The following is a 26,807-nucleotide window of genomic DNA, read 5'->3' as shown; positions in this document are numbered from 1 at the left end:
GGAACCCTCCCTGCTAACTTTGTAAGGCTAGATAATAGATAATATATATTGAGATATTATACATTTTAAAAGATTACAAATGGTTAAGCTCTATGTAACTTCTTGAAAGAGCTGGCATCTGATATAACATAGGTTTGGAATATGGTGAAAGATGGGTCAAGAGCTTTCTTGGTTTGGGGGACAGAGTGAGCAAAGGCACAAAGATGGGAAACTGGCACTTTTAGAGTAGTAGTGGTTCAGTTAGAAAGGCTCTTGGAGTGCATGAATGAATAAAGTTATGGACAAAGGTAGGTTGAGATCAAGAGAGCTTTATTTTGTAGCATACACATTGTATGCCACAGGAGCCTTTTGAATGGAGCTATGTGACCAGCATTTGCTTCAGGAAGATTAGATGATAAATTATGAGGAGAGAGGGAACTTTGGTTATTAACTGAGTTTATAATATCCATGCATGAGTTTATGAGACCTGAACCAAGGTGGCAGCAGTGTGCAGGGTTGGGAAGGATTAGAATTAACTAAAATTAAAATGATTGGACTTGAAATTTAAATGGTTATGTGAGATGTGGTAGAAGAAAGTCAAAGATGAATCTGAGATTTTCTGCCTGGTTGAGTGATAAGTTAGATAGTTTTGAAACAATGGTGTTGAGTTTAATTGTGAATATGTCGGAAAGAACATGGAGAATGAGGGAAAGGAGGAGAGAAAAAGAAAGGGGGGTGATAAGGGAGTTAGAAGTGAGGTTCTAGGTCTTGAGGAAATATCAAGGCTTGTCTTTGTTTGGGTTCCTCTAATATCAGAGTCCTGAAATGAAGTCTGGTGTATAAGTAGTTTATTTGGGAGATGATGTCATGAAGCAGAAGCCAGCATGTGGGAAGAGTGAGACAAAGAAGTGAGAAAAGCTATGCAGGGTGTTGTATTGCGCTGGTGCTGCTGTAGGTGGAGAGATCAGAGGCAGGATTCCTCCATGTGTATTTTGGGTTTTGGATTCCTCTTTTTGCATTCTCTCAGGGATTTTTTAAAAATTCTTGACCATATGTAACTGTTGTTTCCTAGCACCATTATGAGTTCCCTCTTGTGTAATATTTTATATTTTGGGGAATTTTGAATGGGACAGAGAAGGCAAGTGTCTTCATCTTGATCCAAACTCCAGAATAATTCTTAAATGGAGAAATGCTGCATATTTTTATAGTCATAAATATATGAACTAATTTTACTTCTGTTATTTTTCAATATTTAATTTAGTATTTAAGATATAGTTCCTTCAGAAAATAAGCACACTTAATTACTTGTTTTAAAAACCATTTAAATCCAAACAAATGATTTTTTTTTAGCATGTGGCATAAATGCCTATAAATAATGATATTAGGATCCAGGAAAAGTCACTGTTCACTAAAAGTTACCTTGTGAATGTAGCAACAAAACTCATTCCTAAGATGGGGAATCATGCTGTGTTAATAAAACTCAACGTCTCCTCTTTTTTCATATTGCATTTTGGCAGTAGTGGGTCATCTGCATGTCTGTTCTATTATTCATATTATTATTCATATTATCATATATTCATATTCTATTATTATGCATGTCAGTCTTATTATTCCACCCAAACCGGAAGAACCAGCTCCTAATTTGGACTTGCTTTTCTCATGGCAGAGGGACAAAGGAGAGGGCAACATTCAATGGCTCTTAGAGCTTTTGTTCAGATATGACAATAGTCCTTTATGTTTCACATGCCTTTGCCCAGGGAAAGCCACGACCAAGTACAATAGCAGAGGGGTGGGGATGACTTTACCTCCCAAAGGGAGCATTCACTGCAAAGTACAAAAGGTGTGAATATTTGAGAACAAAAATATAACTTACTATAATGGTTCACTCAGCTTTACATCTTTCAGGCTATAAGCAATAAAAATAGGTCTGTCTACAAAGCATTACTTTAGCTTTTTTCTTATACAGTTTGTAGTATATATTAAAGTATATTTTGAAAATTACATAGATTGCTTACATAGGAGTTAAAGAGATTACTTCAGAAAGAATACATTCATATGAAGAGGTTAGATTTGCCAACTCTTGCTAATGCACTGCAAAATATTTTAGTGCATTTATGGCTAATTTTATGTCAACTTGAGTGGGCAACAGGGAGCCCAGATTAAAAACTGTTTCTGGGTGAGTCTTTGAGAGTGTTTCAGGGTAAGATTAGTGTTATGGTTTGGCTATGAGATGAGCTCCCTGTCCCAAGCTTCTTTGTTAATGCAGGAATGTTAGGAGGTGAAATGATTGGATTGTGAGAGGTATAACCTAATCATTTTGAATGCACTGGGTGGTAACTGTAGCCAGGTAGGGGTATGGCTGGAGGAGGTGAGTTACTGGGAATATGCCCTAGAATAGTACATCTTCCCTAAAGCTCCTTCCCCCTTCCCTCTCTCTGCTTCCTGGCTGCCATGAATGGAGCAGCACTCCTCTACCACACCCTTGACCATGGTGTTCTCCCTCACCTTAGACCCAGAGCAATGGACTCTGTAGACCACGGACCAAACCTAGGCAATGGTAAGCCAAAATAAACTTTACCTCCTCCAAGTCATTCTTTTTCACCTGTTTTGGTCACACCAGTGAAAGTTGACTAACATAATTAGCATTTGAAACAATGTACTCAATAAGGTAGATCTATCTTCTTGCCCAGTATGAGTGGAAATCATCCAGTCCATTAATGGCCTGAATAGGACAAAAGATGGAGGAAGATGAACTTACTCCTTTTTTACTTGTCTCACTGTTTGAGCTGGAATAACTCATTTTATCTCATCTCATCTCATCTCATCTCCCAACTTGTACAGGGATTTACACTTTAGCTCACGTGGTTCTCAAACCTTCAGACTCAAACTAATTGCATCATTGGCTTTCCTGACCCTCCAGCTTACAGATGCCAAATTATGGGGCTTCTCATGTTCCATACTTGCATTATTTATTGTATTCATAAATAACATATTGGTTTTGTTTCTCCGGAGGACCTTGACTACATAGTACCAGAGGAGATAAAGACAACCCTGAAAAAACTAAGGGGAATAAGATAACAAGAAGAAATGAAGATTTTGTTCACAACTTTGTAGCTCCCCTGCACTCATTTTAATTTGGTTTATTTTTATATTTGGAATATTCAAAACATGTAGCATATGGCATAAACACATAAATAATGCTGTTAAAAGCTGAGAATAGGGCTGGGACTGTAGCTCAGTGGCAGAGCACTTGCCTAGCATGTGTGAGGCACTGGGTTCAAGCCTCAATACCACATAAAAATAAACAAATAAGTTCTGTCCATTCACAACTACAAAAAAAAAACCTTTTTTAAACAAAGCTGAGAATAATCACAATTCAATAAAAGCTATTTTGAGAATGTTGAACAAATCTTACTCTTGTTGAAGAGATGTGGAGTTCCTTGGACTCAATTTTTTAAGTTAAAAGACAGAGTAGTCGCTCTGTAGTGAGTTCATTTCCTAGTAGTCTTGAAGCCTTACTGAATTTGGCATTTTCAAAGTGAGGAGACAGCAGGTTGGACACTTTACCTAAGGTGACTTCCTCATCTCTCCTAGCCCCTCATGTTGGTGAGGTATTGAGGTAGAGTGGCTAAAATAGTCTCTGGGTGGGGTGGGGGGTGGGGATTGGTGAAATGGCCTGAAGAACTCTCTCTCTCTCTCTCTTTTAAGACAGGGTCTCACTGTGTTTCCCAGGCTGGGCTCAAATTTGTCAGATCCTTTTGCCTCAGCCTCTCAAATAGCTGGGATTTTAGATGTGCATACCACATGTGGCAAAGAACTTATTTTTAATTCAGTGAGCTACTAGGAAAGGGACCTACTCGGAATCTATGTCAGTAAATTGCCTGGTGAAGGAGGAATCCTATCCCAGGTTTGGAAATGGAAAAGCAGAGCAAAGTTGTGAGAGAAGTTGTTGTTACTTAAGACTCTTATTTTCTCTTGGTTCCCACTTCTTGAGGATGTCCTGAGGTTACTTATTTTTTCAAGGCAGACTCACTCCCGCACCAGGTGTAGGCACATTCCTGCTATGTGGGCAACAGCCAATAGTTTGAGGAAAGCCTCACCCAGCTCCTGCCTTAAAACTTAGAGGGCTTATCATCATGACATGTCATATATTAAGAAAGTCAGACAGGTACCTCAGAGTCCAGGGTGTGGGCATATGGTAGAGACTGGCAACAGAGGCTGCCTGCGCTGTGCATCACCAAGGAGTACCATCACTAGTGTACTAGCACCTTTGGCAAGAAGAGTTTGTGGGCTCCCCTGAGACCCTGTCAGATGAAGGAACTTCAGGGAAGGGAGCCAAGATTTTAGCAACTATTAAGAGTTAAGGGAAGATGAAGGTTGAATTGTCCATATGTTCTCCAAAGTCCTAATGTGGGCTGGGACTAATCCTCCACAGACTCTCCTTCACTCCCTCATGCAGACTGAGGGAGAATGGTCTGATGGAGGAAGTGGAAATAGGAGGTCTAGCACAAACTGTTGTTGAATCTTAACCAGGTCACTTGGATGTCATGAAATGAAGAAATGAGAGGGATTTACCACTTGAGTAGATACGATATGGGACACATGAAATAACAGATGGAGAAGTACTTTGAGATATTTAGAAGAAAGATTTTATGTAAGCCACCTATGTTTCTTTTTATCATATTATTTTCTGGCTTTGATATTTGTATACTTAAAAGGAATGGATATTAAACAAAGTATATGCTGAGATTTTTTTTTTTTTTTTGCTGGAAGCCATTTTTTGCTTACTATAAGCACAAAATAAATAAACTATTTTTTTTCTGTATTCTTTTTGATAAACAGAGTATATTTTAACATATTATGCATACACAGAATATAACTTATTCTAATTGGTATCCCATTCTTGTGGTTGCACAAGATGTAGAGTTTCACTGTCTTTCCTAATCCCATCCCAACTGCTTTGCCTTCATTCCCCTTTGTCTAATCCAAAGAAATTCTATTCTTCTCTCTTCACACCCTTATTGTGTGTTAGCATCCACATATCAGAGAGAACATTCGGCCTTTTTTTTTTTTTGCTGGACTGGCTTATTTCACCTAGTATGATAGTTTGTAGTTCCATCCATTTACCAGCAAATGCCATAATTTTATTCTTCTTTATGGCTAACCAATATTCCATTGTGTGTGTGTGTGTGTGTATATATATGTGTATATATATATATTTTTTTTTCTCACATTTTCTTTAACCATTCATTTGTTGTAGGGCACCTAGGTTGGTTCTATAGCTTAGCTATTGTGAATTGAGTTGCTATAAACATTGATGTGGCTGTGTCACTGTCTTATGCTGTTATGGTTTAGATGTGGTGTCCTCCAAAAGCTCATGTGTGAGACAATGCAAGAAGGTTTGAAGGAGAAATGATTGGGTTATAGCTTTAAAATCAGTGAATTAATCCCCTGATAGGAATTAACTGAGTGGTAACTGAAGTGGTAGAGTGTGCCAGGAGGAGGTGGGAATTGGAGTGTGGCTTGGGTATATTTTTGTATCTGGAGAGTGAAGTCTCTTCTGCTCTCTGATCATCATGTGAGCTGCTATCCTCTGCCACCCTTTTCCACCATGATGTTCTGCCTCACCTGAAGCCCCAAGGAATGGAGCCAATCTTTTATGGACTAAGACTTCTGAAATTGTGAGCCCTCAAATAAACTTTTCCTCCCCTACAATTGTTCTGTTCATGTCCTTTAGTCATAGTGGTGAAAAAACTAATTAAAACATGCTCATTTTAAGTCCTTTGGGTATATATTGAGGAATGAAATAACTGAGTCAATTGGTGGTTCCATTCCAAGTATTCTGAGGAATCTTCATACTGCTTTTCAGAGGTTGCACCAATTTGCAGTCCCACCAGCAAGTAAATTTTCCCCCCGATGTACTTGCCAACGTTTATTATTACTTGTATTCTTGATAACTGACATTCTGACTAGAGTGAGATGGAATCTCATTGTAGTTTTAATTTATATTTCTCTAATTGCTAGAGATGTTGAACATTTTTTTCATATATTTGTTGACTATATTTCTTTGTCTATAAAGTGCAGTTCACTTCCTTTGCCCTTTTGTTGATTGGGTTACTTGTATTTTTTGGTTTTGAGTCTTTTGAGTTCTTTGTATATCCTGGAGATCAATGCTCTATCTGAGGTGCAGGTGGCAAAGATTTTCTCCCATTCTGTATGCTCTCTCTTCACATTTTGATTATTTCCTTTACTGAGAAGAAGCTTTATAATTTGATCTCCATCCCATTTATTTATTCTTGATTTTATTTTTTGCTCTTTAGGATTCTTGTTGAAAAACTCGGTACCTAAGCTGACATGATGGGGATTTGGGCCTACATATTCTTTTTGTAGGCAGAGAGTCTCTGCTAATGCTTACGTCCTTGATCTACTTTGAGTTGAGTTTTATACAGGATGAGAGACAGGGGTTAAATTTTATTCTACTATATATGTATTTCCAATTTTCCCAGCACCATTTGTTAAAGAGGCTATCTTTTCTCCAATGTATGTTTATGATGCCTTTGTCTAGTATGTGATAACTGTATATATGTGGGGATATCTCTGTGTTTTCTGTTCTGTACCATTGGTGTTCATGTCTGTTTTTGTGCCAATATCATTCTGTTTTTTGTTACTGTAGCTCTGTAGTCTAATTGAAGTTCTGGTGTTGTGATGCCGCCTGCTTTACTTTTCTTGCTAATGATTGCTTTGGCTGTTTTAGGCCTTTATTTTTCCAAGTGAACTTCATGACTGCTATATGAAGAATGTCATCAGAACCTTAATAGGAATTGCATTAAATTTATATGGTGCTTTTGGTAGTATGGCCATTTTGAAAATATTAATTCTGCTTATCCAAGAACATGGGAGATCTTTCCATATTCTAAGGTCTTCTTCAATTTCTTTCTTTAGTGTTCTGTAATTTTCAATGTAGAGGTCTTTCACCTCTTTTGTTTGATTGATTCCCAAGTATTTTATTTTTTTGAGTCTATTGTAAATAGGATAGTTTTCCTAATTTCTTTCAGCTGATTTATCATTGGTTTATAGGAATGAAATTGATGAATGGGTATTAATTTTATATCCTGCTACTTTGCTGAATTCGTTTATAAGTTCTAGAAGCATTCTGGTGGAGATTTTTTTTGGGTCTTGTAAATATAGAATCATGTCATCATCAAATAGAGATAATTTGACCTCTTCTTTTCCTACTCATATCCCTTTAATTTCTTTCTTTTTTCTAATTGCTTTGACTAGATTTTCAAGGACTCTGTTGAAAAGGAGTGGTGCAAAGAGGGCATCCCTGTCTCATTTCAGTTTTTAGAGGGACCGCTTTCAATTTTACTCCATTGAGAATGATGTTGGCCTTGGGTTTAGCATATATAGCTTTTACAATGTTGAGATATGTTCCTGTGTTCCCTAGTTTTTCCAGGGTTTTGAACATGAATGGATGCTCTATTTTGTCAAATGTTTTTTTCTGCATCTATTGAGATAATAATGTAATTCTTATCTTTAAGTCTATCGATGTGATGAATTACATTTATTGATTTCCATATGTTGAACCAACCTTGCATAGCTGGGATGAACTACACTTGATCATGGTGCACTATCTTTTTAATATGTTTTTGTATGTGATTTGCCAGGATTTTTATTAAGAATTTTTGCATCTATCTTCAGGGATATTGGTCTGAAGTTTTCTTTCCTTGATGTGTCTTTGTCTGGTTTTGGTATCAGGGTGATACTAGCTTCATAGAATGATTTTTGGAAGGGTTCCCTCCTTTTCTATTTCATGGAATAATTTTGAGGAGTATTGGTGTTAGTTCTTCTTCAAAGGTCTGATAGAACTCGGCTGAGAATCCATCTTCTCCTGGGCTTTTCTTTGTTGGTAGGCTTTTGATGGCATCTTCAATTTCATTGTTGGAAATTTATCTATGTCCTCCTGATTCAATTTGATATGTCATATCATATGAAGTTGTTGATGTCTTCATGATTTTCTATTTTATTGATGTATAGATTTTCAAAATAGTTTTTAATTATCATTTATTTTTCAGTAGTGTTCATTGTGATATTCCTTAATCATCATAAATTTTAGTAATTTGAGTTTTCCCTCTTTCTCTTTGTTAGCTTGCCTAAGGGTTTGTCAATTTTATTTATTTTTTTCAAAGAACTACCTTTTGTTTCATTGTTTTTTTTTTTTTTTTGGTTTGTTTGTTTTAGTTTTTTGTTTGTGTTTCAATTCCATTGATTTTTGGCTCTGATTTTAATATTTTTTTTGTCTTCCATTGCTTTTGTTGTGATTTGTTCTTCTTTTTATAGGGATTTGAGATGTAATGTTAGGTTATGTTTATTTATTTGGTGACTTTCTGTTGTCTTAGTAAAGGAGCTCAATTCAATGACCTTTCGTCTTATGCCTTTACAGTATCCCACAGATTTTGATATGTTGTGCCATTATTCTCATTTACTTCTAAGTATTTTTAAATTTTATTTCTGATTTTTTCTGCTATCCATTTGTCAATTACTAGGGTATTATTTAGTCTGCAGGTGTTACAGTAGCTTCTATGTTTTATTTTATTGTCGATTTCTAATTTCATTCCATTATCATCTGATAGAATGTAAGGTATTATCTCTACTTTTTTGTGTTTACTAAGAGTTGCTTTGTGGCCTAAGATATGATCTGTTTTATAGGGACCCATGTGCTGCTGAGAAGAAAGTGTATTTAGTCATCAATGGCTGAAATATTTTATATATGTCTGCTAAGTCTAATTTAGGAATTGTGTTTTTTAGTTTTATAGCTTCTTTATTTAGTTTTTTGTGATGGATCTACCCAGGGTTAGAGGGGCATAGTAAAGTCACCCAGTGTTATTGTGGTATGGTCTATTTGATTCTTAAAATTGTGAAAGGTTTGTTTGATTTATGTAGATGCTCCATTGCTTGGGGCATAAATATTTACAGTTGTTATGTCTTGTTGATGTATAATTCTTTTAAGCAGTATGAAATGTCCTTCTTGTCTCTTTTGATTAACTTTAGCTTGAAGTCCACTTTATCTGATATGAGGATAGAATTCCTGTTTGTTTACCAGTTCCACATTAATATTATATTTTTTCTCATCCTTTTACCTTCAGTCTGTGGATGTTTTTGCCTGTTAGGTGAGTCTTTTGGAGACAGAATATTGTTGAGTCTTGTTTTTTAATCCAATCTGCCAGTCTATATATTTTGATTGATGAGATTAGTCCATTTACATTTAGTGTTATTATTGTGATATGATTTTTATTTATTTTAATTTTGATTTATTTCTGGTTTTTAATGTGAATTAGTTTTTCCTTTGATTAACTATTCTTCTTGTATAGTTCCTCTATTTCCTGATTTTCACTTTTTAAAATTTATTTTTCATGAAATATCTTATTATGTTTTGTAGTGCAGGCTACTTTTGTTTACTATGGAAGGTTTTTGCCTCATAATCAATTCTGAAGCTTAATTTTACTGGCTATAGTATTCTTGATTGGCATCCATTTTCTTTCAGAGCCTAGGTTTGAGGATCTGAGTTGTGAAATCTGCTGAGATCTGGGTTGGTTTCCCTCTAAATGGACCTGTCATTTTTCTTTGGCAGCCTTTAAAATTTTATCCTTATTCAGTATGTTAGGCATTTTCATAATAATGTCCTTGGTGTGGGTCTGTTGCAATTTTGTATATTTGGATTCCTGTAAACCTCCTTATTTAATTTTCCATTTTATTCTTAAGGTTTGGGAAATTTTCACTGAAAAAATTGTGCATTCATTTAGTTTCTATCTTCAAGCCTTCATCTATACCAATAAATCCTGAGTTTATTGTTTTCATGTTATCCACATTTCTTAGAAATTCTGATCATGGTCTCTGAACATCTTTTCTCCATGGTCAACTTTATTTTCCAGATTATATATTTAGTATTCATTGCCTAAAACTCTTTGAAAGTGGTATAGTCTGCTGGTGATGCTTTCCAATAAATTTTTTATTTGGTTTATTGATTCTTTCCTTTCAAGGATTACCGATTGATTTTTCTTCAGGATCTGTATCTCCTTATTTAAGTCATCTTTCACTTCTTGTATTTTCTCTCTGATTTTATTTCTTACATTATATTTTACCTCATAGATCAGTTTAACAAGGAACTTTCTGAATTTCATCTCTTACATTTGAGAAAACTTAAGAGATGTTGACACTGTGGTGTCAATGAAGTCTGTTGTTGAGGTATTCTGTTTTGTTTGGCATGGTTTGTTCCCTTGATTTTTTTTCACATTGTTTGCATTCTACCCCTCTATCTGGATGTATTTGAAGCTCTAGAGTTTCTACCTTATGAGTTTATAGGTCCCTTTATGTTACTAGCACCTCACAGATTGTGGGGGCGGGCGGCAATGATAACAATAATCTATGTAAATGATATACATCAGTAGTCTAGGTACTTAGATCCTATTTTGATATCTACAGTGTTAATTGGTACAATATGCAGAAATATTAGGACCACCAATTTCCATTGGTAAAAACTGTAAATGATCAAGCATTATGTCTAGCTTAAAATTAAACAGCAGACGTTATCTATGACTTTCACCATATTAATTATTACTGTGACATTGATGGTAGGGGCAGGCATTATATACATCAATTAGTATTAAGAGGTATTAAGGATGGTGTTGAGCGTGAGGAAAGAAGAGGAGAGAAGAAGGTAGAAAAGTGTTTGCAGTTTCAAAGGGTGAATAGGGGTAGATGAAGTGGTAACTTGGACTATGTAGTTATCAATGAAGGGGACAATAATTAGAAGAAGTAAGAATATAAAGTAGGAGAGAGAGTTGAAATTTGGCTGTCAGCTGTAGAAAAAAGAGGACAAGGGAGACAGAGTAGTGGCTGGAGCCATTTTTGGTACTATAAGCACAAAATAAATAAATTATAATTTAAAAAATTATTTACCAAGTTGCTTGGTATATTTGATCTTTTGCATAAAATTTTTTGTCTTGTTACCACAGTGCCAGCCAATAACTTCTTATAACTGCTAACATATTGTATAGGCTAATAATGTACTACTATTTGTAACTTCTGTCTAGTCTAGTTGTCATCAGGTAAGTGTCTCTTAAATGTTTTACTTATTCTGAAGTTATAGTACTGGTCTATTGGTATGCTATCTAGTTCACTATTCTAAATCCTAAACCCTTAGACTCTCTGACTCCGTAGTACTACATATTTATTCATTATTTTTACTAACAAGAAATCTCTAGGAGTGTGGTTCTAAAATCAGTTAAGTCAAGTGACTCTGAAGTATCCTCTGGGGTTCATGTTGTTTGTGTCTCCTTATTCTGCTATCCTCAGTGGCTTTTGTAGTCAGGTTTATCCTCTGTTTTCCAGGTTGGTTGCAACATTACCATGTAAGTCCAGAAAAAATAATAGAGTTGTTTTTCAGCTTTGTGTTGCTGTGACCAAAATCCCCAAAAAGAAAATCTTTAAGGAGGAAATGCTTATTTTGGCTCATGGTTTAAGAAGTTCAGTTCATGATTAGCTAATACCATAGCTCAAAGTAAGGCAGAACATCATGTTGGAAGGAATGTAGTAGAGGAAAGTAGCTCAGGACATTGCAACCAGGGAATAGGGAGAGAGTTCTGCTCATCATAGACAAAATATAAACCCCAAAGGCATACCCCCAGTGACCTACTTCCTCCAGCCACACACTACCTGCCTGCAATTACCACCCAGTTAATCTGTGATTAATCCACTGATAAGGTTACAGCTCTCAAAATGTAACCATTTCATCTCTGAATGCTTTTTCATTGTCTCACACATGAGCTTTTGGGGAGACCATATTTAAACCATAAGAAAGGGCATATATCACTCTTCTCCTTGTCTGTGTTTTATAAGAATAGGTAAATATTTTCCACAAGCTTCCAACAGACTTTCCTATATCTCATTGATGTTAGAGAAATTTCTCAAAGCTTAGAAAAGGACAAAAGAGAATATTTGGTAGCTTTCAGTGCAGGTCTGAACTCAAATTTCGATTGTTGGGACTGATGAGCAGGGAGAGGGAAGATGGCAGTAGAGAAAGGAAGCACCACCCAGCAGTCCAGACATATAAAATAGAATGACTTCTCCTCAGCGAGGTGAGTAGCAAAGGAACCTCATTAAAATATGATACTAAATTGTAATTTAAAAAAACATAGAACTACAGAAAGTTGGTAACTTGAGCATAAGAAACAATGCCTTAGAGAATTGCCAGCTCCAACTGCCATCAGAGTGTGGAATGGGGAATGCAGACAAAAGAAAAGTGTGATCAGTGGACAAAAAAACTAAAAATGAAAAGAAAAATTGACATAGGGATACCTGGGTTTTACAGAAGAAGATTGATTTTAATGGACACAGAGTTGATAGGGTAAGCATCTCAGTGAAAACAAAGCCAAAGTGGTCTGCTGAAAGTGGTCTATGAGGGACGAGAGCCCTCCACCAGCATGGCATGGATGGTCCCCCAACCCTCAGAGGCAGCCCTCTGCAGTGCAGAATACCCTGGCAGGTGAGAAATACATTCCTAGGTGTTGAAAACTGTCCCCCAAGCAGCTTGCACAGCTGTGAAGAGAGATACAGTTAGGGGTATGGAGGATGGGAACTTGTTGAGATAATTACCAATAGCCTATGAAAAACTTCTCAGGAGGTGCCTGAACTAGAGAAACTGAGGGGGGCAAATTTTGCCTGGACCACTCACCCTCTGGATTCTAAGGGAGAAAGGTCCCATGATGGTTGGCACTGCATAGGAGCTGTTGTGAAGATGCTCCCTGCAGCCAGGCAAGCACATCTGCACTCCAGGGTGGATACCTGGATTATAAAGTTCATCAGCACTCTCCAATCTATTCCACCCAGTACTGGGAGGTTGGAAGCTGAGAGCTACTATACCTGGCTGGCAGTTAGGCAAGGAGCACAAGGACATTGGACACAAATACAGAACCAAAAAATATAGGGACTGAAAATTCATCCCTACCAGTAGATTTGACCATCACACTAGAAATAAGCCCTTTATTTCTCATTAAGAGTTTTTCCTTCCCATTTTCTCTTTTTCCCCTCAATTTTATCTTTTTAAATTTTAACATTTTAAAACATACTATATTATTCTTCACTTTTCATTATGCATTATTGTGTGTGTGTGTGGTTGTGTGTGTGGTTGTGTATGCTTTTACTGCTCTCCAAGACATAGTCAAAAGGCCTCACAGAAAATAAAGAAAAACTATTAAAAGCCGCAAGAGAGAAACATCAGGTTACATATAGAGGCAAACCAAAAGGGCTCATGTATGATTTTTCAATTTAGACCTTGAAAGTCAAGGAGGGCTTGGGATGAGACATTTCCAAGCTCTAAAAGAAAGAAAATGCCAGCCAAGGTTACTATACCCAGCAATGCCCAGTTTAAAATTTGAAGGGGGAATTCAAACATACCAAGACAAGAATAAACTAAAAAAATTCATGACCACAATATATCAAAATTTCTGGGACAGTATGAAAGCAGTTCTAAGAGTAAAATTTATAGCACTGGGTGCCTACATTAAAAATTTAGAGATGTCCCAAACATATAAGCTTATGCTCCACCTCAAGAGCCATAGAAAAAGAACAAACCAACCTCACTACCATTAGAAAACAGGAAATAATTAAGATCATCACCAAAGTTAATGAAACTGAGAATTAAAAAAAATAGACATGATCAATGCAACAAAGAGCTCATTCTTCAAAAATATAAATAAGATAAACCCTTAGCCAAAATAACCAAAAGAGAGAGGACCCAAATCAATAAGATTAGAGGTGAAAAGGAAGTATCGACATAGACCCTTCTGAAATAGAGGATCATCAGAAGAACCTTTTGGAAAATTTATACTCCAATAAATTGAAAAGTCTAGAAGACACAAATTTCTAGACATATATGACTTGCCCACATTATATTTGGAAGGTATAGGAAACCTAAACAGATGAATTTCAAGTAATAAAATTGAAATGGCAATTAAAAGCCTTCCAAAAAAGAAAAGCTGAAGACCAGATGGCTTCACAGCTGAGTTCTACCAGTCTTCTCTGAAGGCAGTATAACCCTAATACCAAAATCAGACAAAGACTCATTGAGGAAAGTAAACTATATACCAGTATCCCTAATGAACAAAGATGTAAAAATCATTAATAAAATATTACCAAGTCACATTCAAAAACACATCAAAAAGATAATGCAACAGGATCAAGTGGGTTTCATACCAGGGATGCAAGGTTGGTTCAGCATAAGCAAATCAATAAATGTAACTTACCACTGAAACAAAATTAAGGACAAGAACCACCTGATTATCTCAATAATGCAAAAAGGGGTGCTTTTGATAAAATACAATACCCATTCATGTTAAAGATGCAAGAGAGAAACTGTGGATGAAAGGAACTTACCTCAGTGTCACAATGGTCATTTGTGACAAACCCAAAGTCATCATCGTACTGAATGGAGAAAAACTCAAAGCATTTTCTCTATAATCAGAAACAAAACAAGGCTGTCCACTCTCACCTATTCAACGTAATCCTCAAAACATTAGCTGGAGTGATTAGGCAAGAGAGGGAAATCAAAGGGAATCAGATAGGAAAAGAAAAGACCCAGAAAAAGCTCTACCAGAAGATTTCTAGACCTTATAAATGAGTTCAGCAAAGTGGCAGTATACAAAATCAACACCCATAAATCAATGTCTTTCCTATACTCCTAGACTGATTCAGCCAAGGAAGAAATCAGGAAAATCATCCCATTCACAATAACCTCCAGAAAAAAAAAAGAAAAAGAAAAAGAAACACTTTGGAATTAACGTAATCAAGGAGGTAGAAGTGTCTACAATGAAAATTATAGAACACTGAATAAAGAAATTGAAGAAGACCTTAGAAGATGGAAAGACATCCCATGTTCTTAGATAGGCAGAATTAATATTGTCAAAATGGTCACACTATCAAAACAATATACACATTCAATACAAAACCCATCAAAATATCAAAGACATTCTTCACAGAATTAAAAAAAAATTCTTAGATTAATTTGGTAGAACAAGAGACCCAGAAATGCCAAAGTAATTGAGAACAAGAAAGATAAAGCAGGAGGCATCACAATAACTGATTGCAAATTATATTACAGAGCCATAGTAATAAAAGCAGCATTGAATTGGCATCAAAATAGACATGAAGATCAATGGAGTGGAATAGAAGACACAGAGACAAATCCATATTCCTACAGCCATCTGATATTTGATACAGGTGCCAAAAATATATTTTGGAGAAAAATTCGCCTTTTTAACAAATGGTGCTGGGGAAACTGGAGCTAATATGTTGAAAAATGAAACTAGATTGCTAGCTCTCGCCCTGCACAAACCTCAAACTGAAATATATGAAAGACAGTAATTAGATCAGAAACTTTGCAAGTGCTAGAAGAAAACAGGGTCAATACTACATCATATTGGTGCTAGCACCAATTTCCTTAACAAGACCCCAAAAGTGCTAGAAATGAAGGCAAGAATCAATAATTTGGATGCCATCAAACTCAAAAGCTTCTGCACAGCAAAGGAAATGATTAAGAGCCTAAAGAGAGAGCCTACATAATGGAAGAAAGTCTTGGCCAGCTACTCCTCCAGTAGGGGATTAGTATCCAGAATATATAAAAAATACAGAATATATTAAAAAAAAAACCCAAACCAAACAAAAAACAAATAGCCCAACCAACCAATGAGCAAAAGAACTAAACTGAAACTTCTCAAAAGAAGAAACACAAATGGCCAACAAATAGAGAATTTTTATTATCGATAGCAATCAGAAATGCAAATCACAAGTTTGCTAAGATTTCATCTAACTACAGTTAGAATGACACTGATCAAGAATACAAACAGGGAGAGCATGGAAGGAAGATTACCTCTAGATAGGGAATAGGGGTGGGAGGGAAAGGGAGGGAGAAGGGGAATAGCATGGATGGTGGAAGGAGATTCTCATCATTATACAAAATACATGTATGAAGATGTGAGAAAAAAATAATACAAACAATAATAAATGCTGGAAAGGTTGTGGGGAAAGAGATACAATGGTACATTGTTGGTGGGACTGCAGACTAGTATGTATGGAGATTCCAAAAAAAACTAGGGATGGAAATACCATGTGACCAAGATATCCCACTACTTGGTATCTTCCCAGAAGCTCTAACATCAACATACTATAGCTATACAGAGCTATACAGCCACCTCAACATTTATAGCAGTACAACTCACGGTATCTAAGTTATAGAATCAATCCAGTGTGCCCACCATCAGATAAATGGATTAAGTAATACATATATGATTTATATGATATCATTTATATGTATGTGATATAAATGAAGTAAGCCAAACTCAGAAACTCAAAGCTTTATTTTTTTCTCTCATATATGCATGCTAGAGTAAAATAATGGAAAGGGGGAAAGAAATATAGGATATCATGAAGATGACGGGAAGATCAGTAGTGTAGAAGGAAATGGAGAGGCATAGTGGAGAGGTGGGAAAGAGAAGGTAAAGTGGAATGAATTCTTTAAAAAAATCATGTATGTAGGAATGTACATACATATGTATAAGTAAAAGGAACCAATCAAATATAAATAAACAGATGAGCAGAGTATTAGTCTAGCACACTAATAATAATAGTAGCAGAGTGGAGGAAAGAGAATGGCAGAGAGGAGGGTTGGAGGGAATGTGGGGAATCATGAACTGAAATCAAATTCCATGCATGTTTGAGTTTATGGGAGAAACCCTACTACTAGTATAAAGCTCTCATAAAAAATTTAAATTTTTTCTATTGTTGGGGCTTTTTTTATAACTACAGAAGAAGAAATAAACTTGAATATCTTTATTCATTAGAGATGCAAATAATATCTAGTAGAAGAGATAATCCTGGTGATTATGGTTTATGCTTTGTTGGTCACTAACCAGTTTTGTAGTGCTCCTATTAGTAATACTGTAGCTTCTCAACAACTCTAACAGTTTTTTACCTTAACTGGTTCTTTACTCAATTAATAAATTAAATAAAATATTTGACATATGTTCACAATATTTTCATAATATTCATTATTTTATGTTCTGGAAAAGTAAGCCTTTACATTGACCAGAATTTTGTCATATCACTGACCCCCAAGGGAAAGGGAGAAAAGGAATTACCACATTGTGCTTCTTCACTTCCCAATACGTACACCCACCGCCACACACACACACACACACACACACACACATATACATACATTGCCTTTTGCTAATAGGGCTGAGCCTTCTTAGTGGCTCAGGGGATATGGTGTCAAGGGAGAGGAAGAGGAGAATAGTTATGGGGTAGGTATCTAATAGCATAAGCCAAGCATAAGCCAAGTTTTATTTATCCTTCTTTTGCTATATATAATTTTTCTCGTTTTAAATCATTAAAAAGTTAATGACATACTCATGCATAACCCAGGTCTAGGTATAAAGACAGGAGAGAATAGTGGTTAAACGTAGTTTCTATAGTTGAAAAGACCTAGGTGAGAATTGTTTGTGGCTATATAACCTTCAGTAAATTATACATAATTCTGATTCCTTAGGCCTGGTTGATTTTGTGCCCTTTTTGTCTCCTATGAAGTGAACTATTTAAATTTAGCCTTTCTTTGGATCTGTTCTTTAGTTTGAATTTCAACTTGTTCTGGAAGGTTGAGGTCTAACCACTATACAAATGTATTACAATTGTAATATCATTAATTGTAATGGTGAAACAATTTATTTTTATAACCAGTATTTCTGGTTTTCAACTAATAATAATTTTATTAATTTTGTGGGCATGTACTTTAGATTAATCATTTGTTGGGAAAGAGGTTTCCTTATACTAAGTTAATGTCTGTATTAATAACCATAGTTATAAATAATATTTAATCAAGGTACAATGACTAGTTTCCCCTTCTGCCATCTCTTACCGTCATTTATGTGCCTTTTAAATTATCTCCAACTTGATTATAAGGGATACATATTCCTATATTGTGAATCTTTATAAATCATGCTACAGAAACATAATACGATCTGCCCTGTTAAAATTGTTAATTTCCCAACTTTTCCCAACTATATGTTCCCCTCTAAAACCTTTATTTAAATAAACATTTCCTTGAAACTGTTTATGGCTTAGCAGCTTAAAAAATTTAAAGATACATATTCAAAGCCAGCCTCAACAACTTAGTGAGGTTCTAAGCAACTTAGCAAGATCCTATCTCAAAATTAAAAAAAACCCAAAAACATAAATGTAAAAGGGGTTGGAGGAATGTGGCTCAGTGGTTAAGCAACCCAGGATTCAATTCCTGCTACCAAAAAAATAAATAAATAAAATATATCAGTGGGAATGAAAATATATATATATATATATATATATATATATATATATATATATATATATAATACACACAAACTTGTGAATCACTTCACATATAACCATATATAATATTTGAATTTCAAAATTTTATATTTTACATGAAGTCATATATCCTTTTTTTGCCTTTTGTAGGAGGATACTTCATCGAGATTTGAAATCAAAGAATATATTTTTGAAAAATAATCTCCTGAAAATTGGTAAGTTTTAAAAAATATGTAATCCAAAAACATTACATATTATTCTAGATGTTATTTTATCAAGCTGAAGTATATGGTACATGGAACCATTAGAGTTATCATTGGTTTCTTTAAACTTCTCAATTTTTTGTTTGCTCGGATGGGTCCAACTAAACCCAATTGTTTTGTTTCTGATTATCCAATATAAATTGGGATATAAAACATTTACTATGTGCTTGGTTGATTTGACAAATATACGTTGCAGTCCTGCTCAAATATACTTTGAGTTCACTTTCTTGGTAGTGGTTAGACTTGTTTTACTGGTTTGATTAATTATCTAGGTTTCCCACTGACTTTATCATAAGCAATAAGAAGTTATCATGGACAATTAAAATGTTGATATAGTGGCTTTATAGTGTTTATTTCTTCAGAACTGTACCCTCACTTCATAGTTACTAGATTATCTAATCATCATCTGAGATGTTTTTAGGGAGTGAAGGAATAAAAGCATTCATCTAAGGAGGCAAAAATAGAAAAGCCAGTGTATTCAAATTTCTATAGTTATGCTCATGAGTAGTTTCAAGTCTTTTACATTTTCCCTTTATTGTAAATTAAAGAACAAACCTTTCCCTTCCTCAGATAAAATTGTCCATCATCATATTCAACTCTTCCAGAATCATTTCAGACTTGAAGAAGCATTTTATATCAAGTTGTCTAATTGTTAATAATTCCAGAAATAAATAATTTTAGGTTATATAATTCACTGTACTGGCTCAGTCTTTTTTTCCTATAAAACTTGTTTTTATAACTATTTACCAGCTTTATAGAATTTAAAGTATCACTTTCTTCCCCTTTAAAATAGTAGAAGCATTGCATAATAAAATGATCAAATTAGACACACATCCAGTGTTTAATTTCCAGTGCTGATTTTTAATGTTTTAAAGTATTCATAAAGATTAATTATTATTTCTAGGGGATTTTGGAGTTTCTAGACTCCTAATGGGATCCTGTGACTTGGCCACAACTTTAACTGGAACTCCGCATTATATGAGTCCTGAGGCTCTGAAACACCAAGGCTATGACACAAAGTCAGACATCTGGTGAGTGGGCAGTGGGCTGGCCCAGATTGCTTCTTCATCTGTTGCCTAAAGAGAACAATTCATTTTGTTTTTAAGCTCATTTACTTACTACATCCACTCACTTTATCCCTTTGACATTTGAGTTATTTTGTGGCCAGAGTAAAAGAAGGTCTTTTGGATTTGGAACTTGCTATTTTTCATTAAATTGATTTCAAAAATTCTCTTTATTCATAGATTAATTGGTTGCTTTGGATTTTTAGTTCCTAAACCACAGGGGAAAGTTCTTAATGTACCAGGAGCATTAAATTTTGAAATGTTCTGCTAACTTATTAAATAAAGCATTTGTAACTCTAAATACTGGTGTTTTTAAAAGCTCTGTGGGGCATATATTACTTCTCAGTATTTTTTTCTTCTTGTTACTTTTAAGAATTTTACTAAAGATATTGGCTTTATAGATAACCTAAATTTCAAAATTTCTGGGTTTTCAGTGATAGATACACCTGAGATTTCTCTTTTTCTGAGCTCTTGTATTAAATATATTTCTTCCTCTTTGTCATGGAACCAGTTTTAATCTCACTGCAAAAGCCATGTGGAAATTGTGTTCAGTAAGTCCTATTATAAGCAATAGATCCTATTTAGGGAATATGTCTTTCCTTTGAAGAGGAATCATATAATTTTCAGCTTGTTAAGGGTTGAAGGGATAATCAAGCTGAGAGCTTGTTAATTAAGTAAATAATTATTGTATGCAAATTAATGTAAGTAGTTCTGAGGTTTCAAAGATGAGCAGTGTGAAATATGTACCCACTTCAGTTTTTAAAGAAGATAAAGGAGAAAATTGTCTTTTCTCTGGTTATGGAAAAGTGAACCACAACAGGGAATATAGCTTGGAATTTTCATAAAGCTCATTACTTCTGTTCTTGTGGTGCCTCCCTAGTGGGAGAGAACACTGTCAAGATTATGTCTGGCTGTGGAAATTCCCCATAAATCTCTTCCCTTTGTTTCATTCTTTTGGTTATTTGTTTCTAGTGGCTTCACTGGAGTTTTTTCCTTGTTAGCTTGCTTCTGCCCTATGGGTCTCTTTCAGTTCACTTATCATTTTCCCTTATCCATCCCCCTAACCACGGTCTCCTGCCATGTCCCCACTAAAAGTGAAAAACAAAACCCAAATCAAACAAAAACAAAATACAATGCTCAGAGGAATAAGTTTATTTAAATTTTGCTTTTTCAGCATCTACTATTTGCCCCAAATTGTGCAATAGCCCTTGGAGTATAAAAGCAAAACCAATGGGATTCCTGTTCCTCATGAGAAATCTTGTTCATCTTGATGTCACTGTCTTCAGTTAGAGGACATCAATGTTAGGCTTCAGATTGAATTCAGTTACATATCTATATTCTCTTTACAATTTTAACAATTATTGTGGATGTTTAAAACAGATTCAAATATATGTCTTCATAATTTAAGGTTGATATCTGAAGACATTACATAATGTCATTTGATTAAGAGTGAATTAATTTAGGAAACCCATCATTTAAGTTTTGGAAATTACATATAGCAGTTAACCTGGTTCCTTTTGATGAGGTATCTGCATTTGCTTGTCAAGTCTGATACATATCTCCTAGAGAATGGGGCAAGAGGACCCACAAGGAGGAATAAAGCACAGAATTTGTCTCAGTTGTGTTAGTGCTACTTTTTTTTCACAAATTGCTCTTACCAGTGTATGAAGAATTATAGGAATACAAAATCGTGTTGCTTTATGTTTTATGTTTACAAAAATATCTGACTCAGGCAAAGCCAAAACCTTCCAAATATAAAATTGCAGAGAGATTTTAATTTATCTGTCCAAGTTTTAGGTCCACTCCCCTTGCAGGGATGATTAACTATTCAGCAAGTGTAAGCTGAGGATTCATCATCATCCTGACCCCCCACCAAACCATCTTATTATGAATTTAGTAATTACCTTTGTTGTGTCTAAATTAAAATGGGCTTATCTGGTAATGAAATTTCTACTGCCAAACCTAAGTGGGAAAAATGACAGAAAAATATTTATTAAGTGTAGTGGCAGATATGTATATGTGATTAGTAATCTTGGGGAGACACTCTTAGAAAAATTAGATTGAGGATGACACCCTGTCTCTGTATTTTAGCATGTAGCATCTGTTTATTGTAAAATACTTTCTTAGAATTGGAAACTCTTATAAATAATTGACAGGTGTTTTGCTTTAGCAACTAATAGCTGTATGTATTATGTTTATAATGCTTAAAGAAGAATTGGTTTTATATTAATAATATTTTCTTTTGTTAATGCTTACCCATATGTAACTTCATCTTCCTTCCACACTCTGCTAAACCTTTCTGGATTTAATTATTTATAGTATTTAAATACAGTAAGTCACTCTCTTAAAAGTAGGTTAGTCCAATAGTTAATAAGCAGTTATTTGGAAAGAGGATAATTAGGTTCACTAAGGACAATGCTTTGAACACAGCTGAATTGTAATAGCAATTGGTAAATAATTTTTCTCTACAGGGGAAATATGAACATGCATGCATTGGTTCCTAGGCCAGGTCTTTAAATTGATCTAAACTATGAAAAATTAGAATACATAATTTTTGTAGGAGAAACAAAGGACAATAGTATTGGAATAAGGCAATAGAATACTTCACTGTTTGTCATATTTATCATGTTATGAGAAGTTAATCAGATGGCTCTTTGATCTGTGGCCCTATAATTCTTGGAGTGATTTAAGTAGAGGAAATAATGTTGGGCATTTTTGGGACATTAGAGTGCACTCTGAGGCTTTTGGATGTTGCTGAAGCTCAGATTTTTGCTCAGAGATCCAGCATGGAGGTCAGCTGGGTAAGGGACACTAGAGGAGTATAGTTGATGCCAAGTATTGGAATCAGGCTTTGGACAGAAGTATCAGCAAGGTTTAGTTACAGGTGAAAGAAAACAGAAAGGAATCAGCTCCTTCCTGGTCCATCAGGACCAAGAAAGTGTCCTCATTAGGGAATATTTCCTGGGTGAACAGAAGGAGGGTTAGGGAGGGCAATAGCCTATTTTCTGATGAAGGATATAGGAGAAAGATAAATACAGGCCAAGTTGGTAACTCCTATAACTAAAATCAGGCCTGCTAGTATCTGACATTCAACAGCCTCTTCAGGCCTCTGTTGGTGAGGGAAACTCTACAACAAGAGAGGCCATTCCTCTTAACTGCCCATGACCTGAGCAGTTCTTGTATAAGTTCACAAGCAAGCTGTCGGTTGGAGAATACCTTACTAGGGAATAAACGCTGATGTAATTATTTTCAACCAACAAAAGCCGAGGTAGAAAAACATATGGTCACTTACAGTAGATTTGAGCAATTTTATATTTTTTTCTATGTCCCAGCATGAAATGATTGACATAAACTCTGTATTATCTATAAGTTTGACCTGATGAAATTTAAGATTATAACATAATAAATCCTTGTTAAATTGATATCAATGATGATGAAAATAAACACAAAAGCAGCAATAAAAATCAGTAAGAGCTACCCTTTATGGTGTGCTCACTCTATGATTAATTAATAGTTACTCTTCTAATTGCTCCATATACTTATTTGGTATTACCAAAAAATACAATATGTAATTTTATAAGCTGCTTTTTTTCATTTAGCAAATGGAATCTTGTTCTGCTTCAATAAACATATATCTACATACCATTTAAATGTTTGCATAGTTTTCTATACAAGATCACAATTTACTCAACCAAGGTCTTACTGTTCTTTGAAAATTTTCAAGTTTTTACTATGAGGTGTCTGGGACTGAATTTTTCATTATACTACTTGAAATTAGTTGAGCTTCTTATATTTGTCAATTAATGTATTTATTCAAATGCAGGAGGATTATAGCCATTATTGCTTTGAATATTTTTTTCCTTTCTCTCTCCTTCTGGTGCTTCATTATATGTATACTCATGTGCTTGATGGTATCTCACATTTCCCTTTATTTATTTTTCTTTTTGTTCTTCAGACTGCATAAACTCTACCCATTTTCCAGTTCATGGCTTCTTTACTCTCTCAGTTGAAGTCTACTGTTCATCTCCTCTAGTGAATTTCTGATTTCCATAATTGTACTTTTCATCTCCAAAATTTCTGTTTGGTGATTTTTAGTGTAATTTTTCTCTTTATTAATATTCTCTATTTGATGTGACGTTTTCATCACACTTCACTTCTTTACACATTTTTTTTTAATTTTTTGAGCACATTTATAATAGCTGCTTTGAAGTCTTTGTCTGTTAAAGGTGATATCTGCAACTTCTCTGGTAATGTCTATTGTATGCTTTCCTGTTTATTTTTATGTTTCACAATTGTTGAAAACTGGGCATTTTAGATAATATATTGTAGCAACTCTGAACACTCATTCCCTCCTTAACTACCATACCTTCTCTGAGTCTTGTTTGTTTACTTACTTATTTGACGACATTCTGGGATATTTTGGTAAAATCTATTTTCCCTGTAGTATTAAGTCTCTCAAGTTGTTCCTCCAAGAGTACAGCCCTGGGTATAAATGTTTTCTTTGGATGACAGTGATTTTAGCTGGAATTTCCTTGTCTCTTTCTCTGTTCTCTCTGTTAAGCTGCCTGCCTTTGTTGAAGCTACCCAGCTTATTACCACCCTTAATTGTAAGTAGCTTTTTACTAAGTTCTTGAACCTCTAGTTGAGACCAGTCATTCCAAAGAAAGTCAAATTTGGATGGAGTCTTCCCAGTACCATGCACTTTGTAGCAAAGGAGAATCTCAGATAAGGAGAATGTGACTATTGGAACCTAGCAGGGCCTGGGTTCCTGGGCAAAGGGGCTTCTTTGGAAGGAAGAAACTGGTCAACACAATCTATCACTTTTCACATGCTTTGTTTACAATATGATGTTGATAGTACTTTTAATGAAAGTATTCTTATTGTGTTGTCCTTCACTCTTAATTGGGGTAAGCCTGTAATTATGGCAAAATTGATGTTACTGTAATACTTAAGTCTAGATCATCAAAAGTGACACAGACTTTGCCTGGTTTTCCTGAGATCCTTGCTTTTGGAACCCAACTACCACATTGTAAGGAAGCCTGAGGAGCATATTGAGAGGCCAACATGGTAAGTACACATTGAGAGGAACCAAGGCCTTTGATCTTCAGCCCAGCTGAGCCTCCAGCTAAGACCCAACACCAATTGTTAATGACCCATCTTGGAATAGATCTAACCCCAGTTCAGCCTCCCCAGGAGGTGCTGTGAGGAATGGATTCAAGGCTTTCCTGTCAATTTCTGATCAAATTGATTCATGATCAAAATTACTGGTCATTGTTTTGTGGCACTAAGTTTTAGGGTGGTTTGTTATGTATCAGTGGTGACTTCAACAGAGCCTTTACAGGAGGTTATCAATCAGGAATTGAAACACAGCCTCAAATCTGGGGCTACATTGTTGCAAGGTCGAATTTATTTCAAAAGTTGCCAATTAATGGCTTAGAGAAGCAGTTTGTGCCAGGAAAACTGTCCATTTGGATAATACCAAAGAATACGGACCTTAACTGATGACCTCTGCACCAGCAACCTTTCCACGTGCCCAGAACTCTCCCTTCACTGATCCTCAAACCCCAACTTCACTTTCTCCCTACTGTCAAATTCAGCCCCAGCCCTGGACCATCAACTTACTCCAAAATCGTGTCTCCATTACTCGTATAATTCACTGATATGGTGGAGCCCACTTATACCAGCTAGCAAGACCCACATCTCTTTTTAACTCAGCATTCAGTAGTTGGTATTTTTATCATGGAAATCAATAAATGCTGCAAAGTAGGGTTTCCCCTTCGATACCAGAAAGCTAGTGTACCAGGATATCTAATACCTTTAGCTTTACTCCTTCTTGCCCCTTTGTGGTGGTGTAGAAAGAAAGACATCAAGACATATATATATTCTCGTGTCTGTCCTCAAAGGCTAGACAGGCATATAAAAATTCTATATGCTATTATGGTATAATACAGGGCTCTGATGTATAAAGGAGGTAGTGATTTACTACTGGGGTAGTGGTGCAGAGTATCAACTATATTCTCAGAGTGGGTAATGGGCCTGCTCACAATGATGAAGGATGGAGAAGAGTTTGACAAAAAGCATTTTGGGTAGAGGGAAAAGTATCAATGACCAAAAAATGGAGAGTGTCTACTGGAGGAGTTGAAGGGGACTGTGTAGGGAAAGAAAGTGATTGGCCAGAGGAATCATTTGAGTTGGGCCTTATCATTCACAAAGGGTCTCAAATATGTGTGTTTGAAGTTGTCTCCAAATGAGGAGTTATATGTTAAAGGCATTAATTTATTTAATGTGAAAATTTTAAATATATCATACATTTTGAAACTCGTGTATTGGTATTTCTTCATTTTAAAAAATAAACCAGGAATTTAAAAATAATTGCAAATGAGTGTTTTCTATGACTCCTGAAGACTTGGGGGACACTGTTATTAAGGACATGGAAGCATTGTCTTCTCATTGTAAAGCTCATTGTCTTCTCATGAACTTGAGGATAAAATGCATATATGTGGCATGGAGGGGAGTGGTGGTCAATGGTGGAGGACTCATATAAGCCATGATAAGGAACATGGGTTTTATTCTGAGAGATGATGGATTGCTGAAATCTGCTAAGCCTAGGGACATTGTATTAGTCAGCTTTGCTGGAATAGCAACTCTAAAAAAAATCTTAGCATTCTTAAAACATGTAATTTTTTCTTCATATTAAATCTCTGCTCTAAGTCGCTATCATGCTCTGCTCCAGGATTTTCTCAATTCCAGGACACAGATTTTCCCATAAGCAAAAAGGGATCAATAGTGTGAGAGAGAAGGAGCAAGGGCTTAGCTAAACTATGTACCTGTGTTTAAAGCTTCCACTCCATTGTGACATTCTTCATATCTGCCCATATTACATTGACTGAACCAAGTCATGCCAATTCCAATATCAACAAGAAAGGAAGCACACCCTCCATGGGAAAGGGAAAAGGAATTAGAGCAAAGAGTAATCAGTCTTCCAGGGGAGTCAGTCTTATAAGGATACCAAGCAAGACTGTAGAGAACAGACTGGAGGGGATGGCTGGAACAGACTAAAGAAGGGAGATAGGCAGATTTTCTATTAACCTGCCACATTTGACTA

General features: G+C 35.4%; 1 protein-coding gene across 16 annotated transcripts in view; it reads left to right on the top strand.

Moving 5' to 3' along the window:
* Nek11 (NIMA related kinase 11) overlaps positions 1-26,807 on the top strand; it is a 341,889-nt gene that overhangs the window by 108,384 nt on the left and 206,698 nt on the right. For all 16 annotated transcript variants that reach the window (XM_058574948.1, XM_046431465.2, XM_046431459.2 and 13 more), the window contains 2 exons: positions 18,526-18,590; positions 19,543-19,669. In XM_058574948.1, coding sequence (XP_058430931.1) covers positions 18,526-18,590; positions 19,543-19,669 — 192 coding nt within the window. The remainder of the gene's footprint in view (positions 1-18,525; positions 18,591-19,542; positions 19,670-26,807) is intronic.

The sequence above is a fragment of the Marmota monax genome, unplaced genomic scaffold (assembly GCF_021218885.2).
Source record: "Marmota monax isolate L192 unplaced genomic scaffold, Marmota_monax_Labrador192_F-V1.1 WCK01_AAM20220418_F8-fsc00022, whole genome shotgun sequence".
Taxonomy (NCBI): domain Eukaryota; kingdom Metazoa; phylum Chordata; class Mammalia; order Rodentia; family Sciuridae; genus Marmota; species Marmota monax.
The sequence above is the reverse complement of the archived record's forward strand: the minus strand, read 5'-3'. Positions and strand labels throughout refer to the sequence as shown.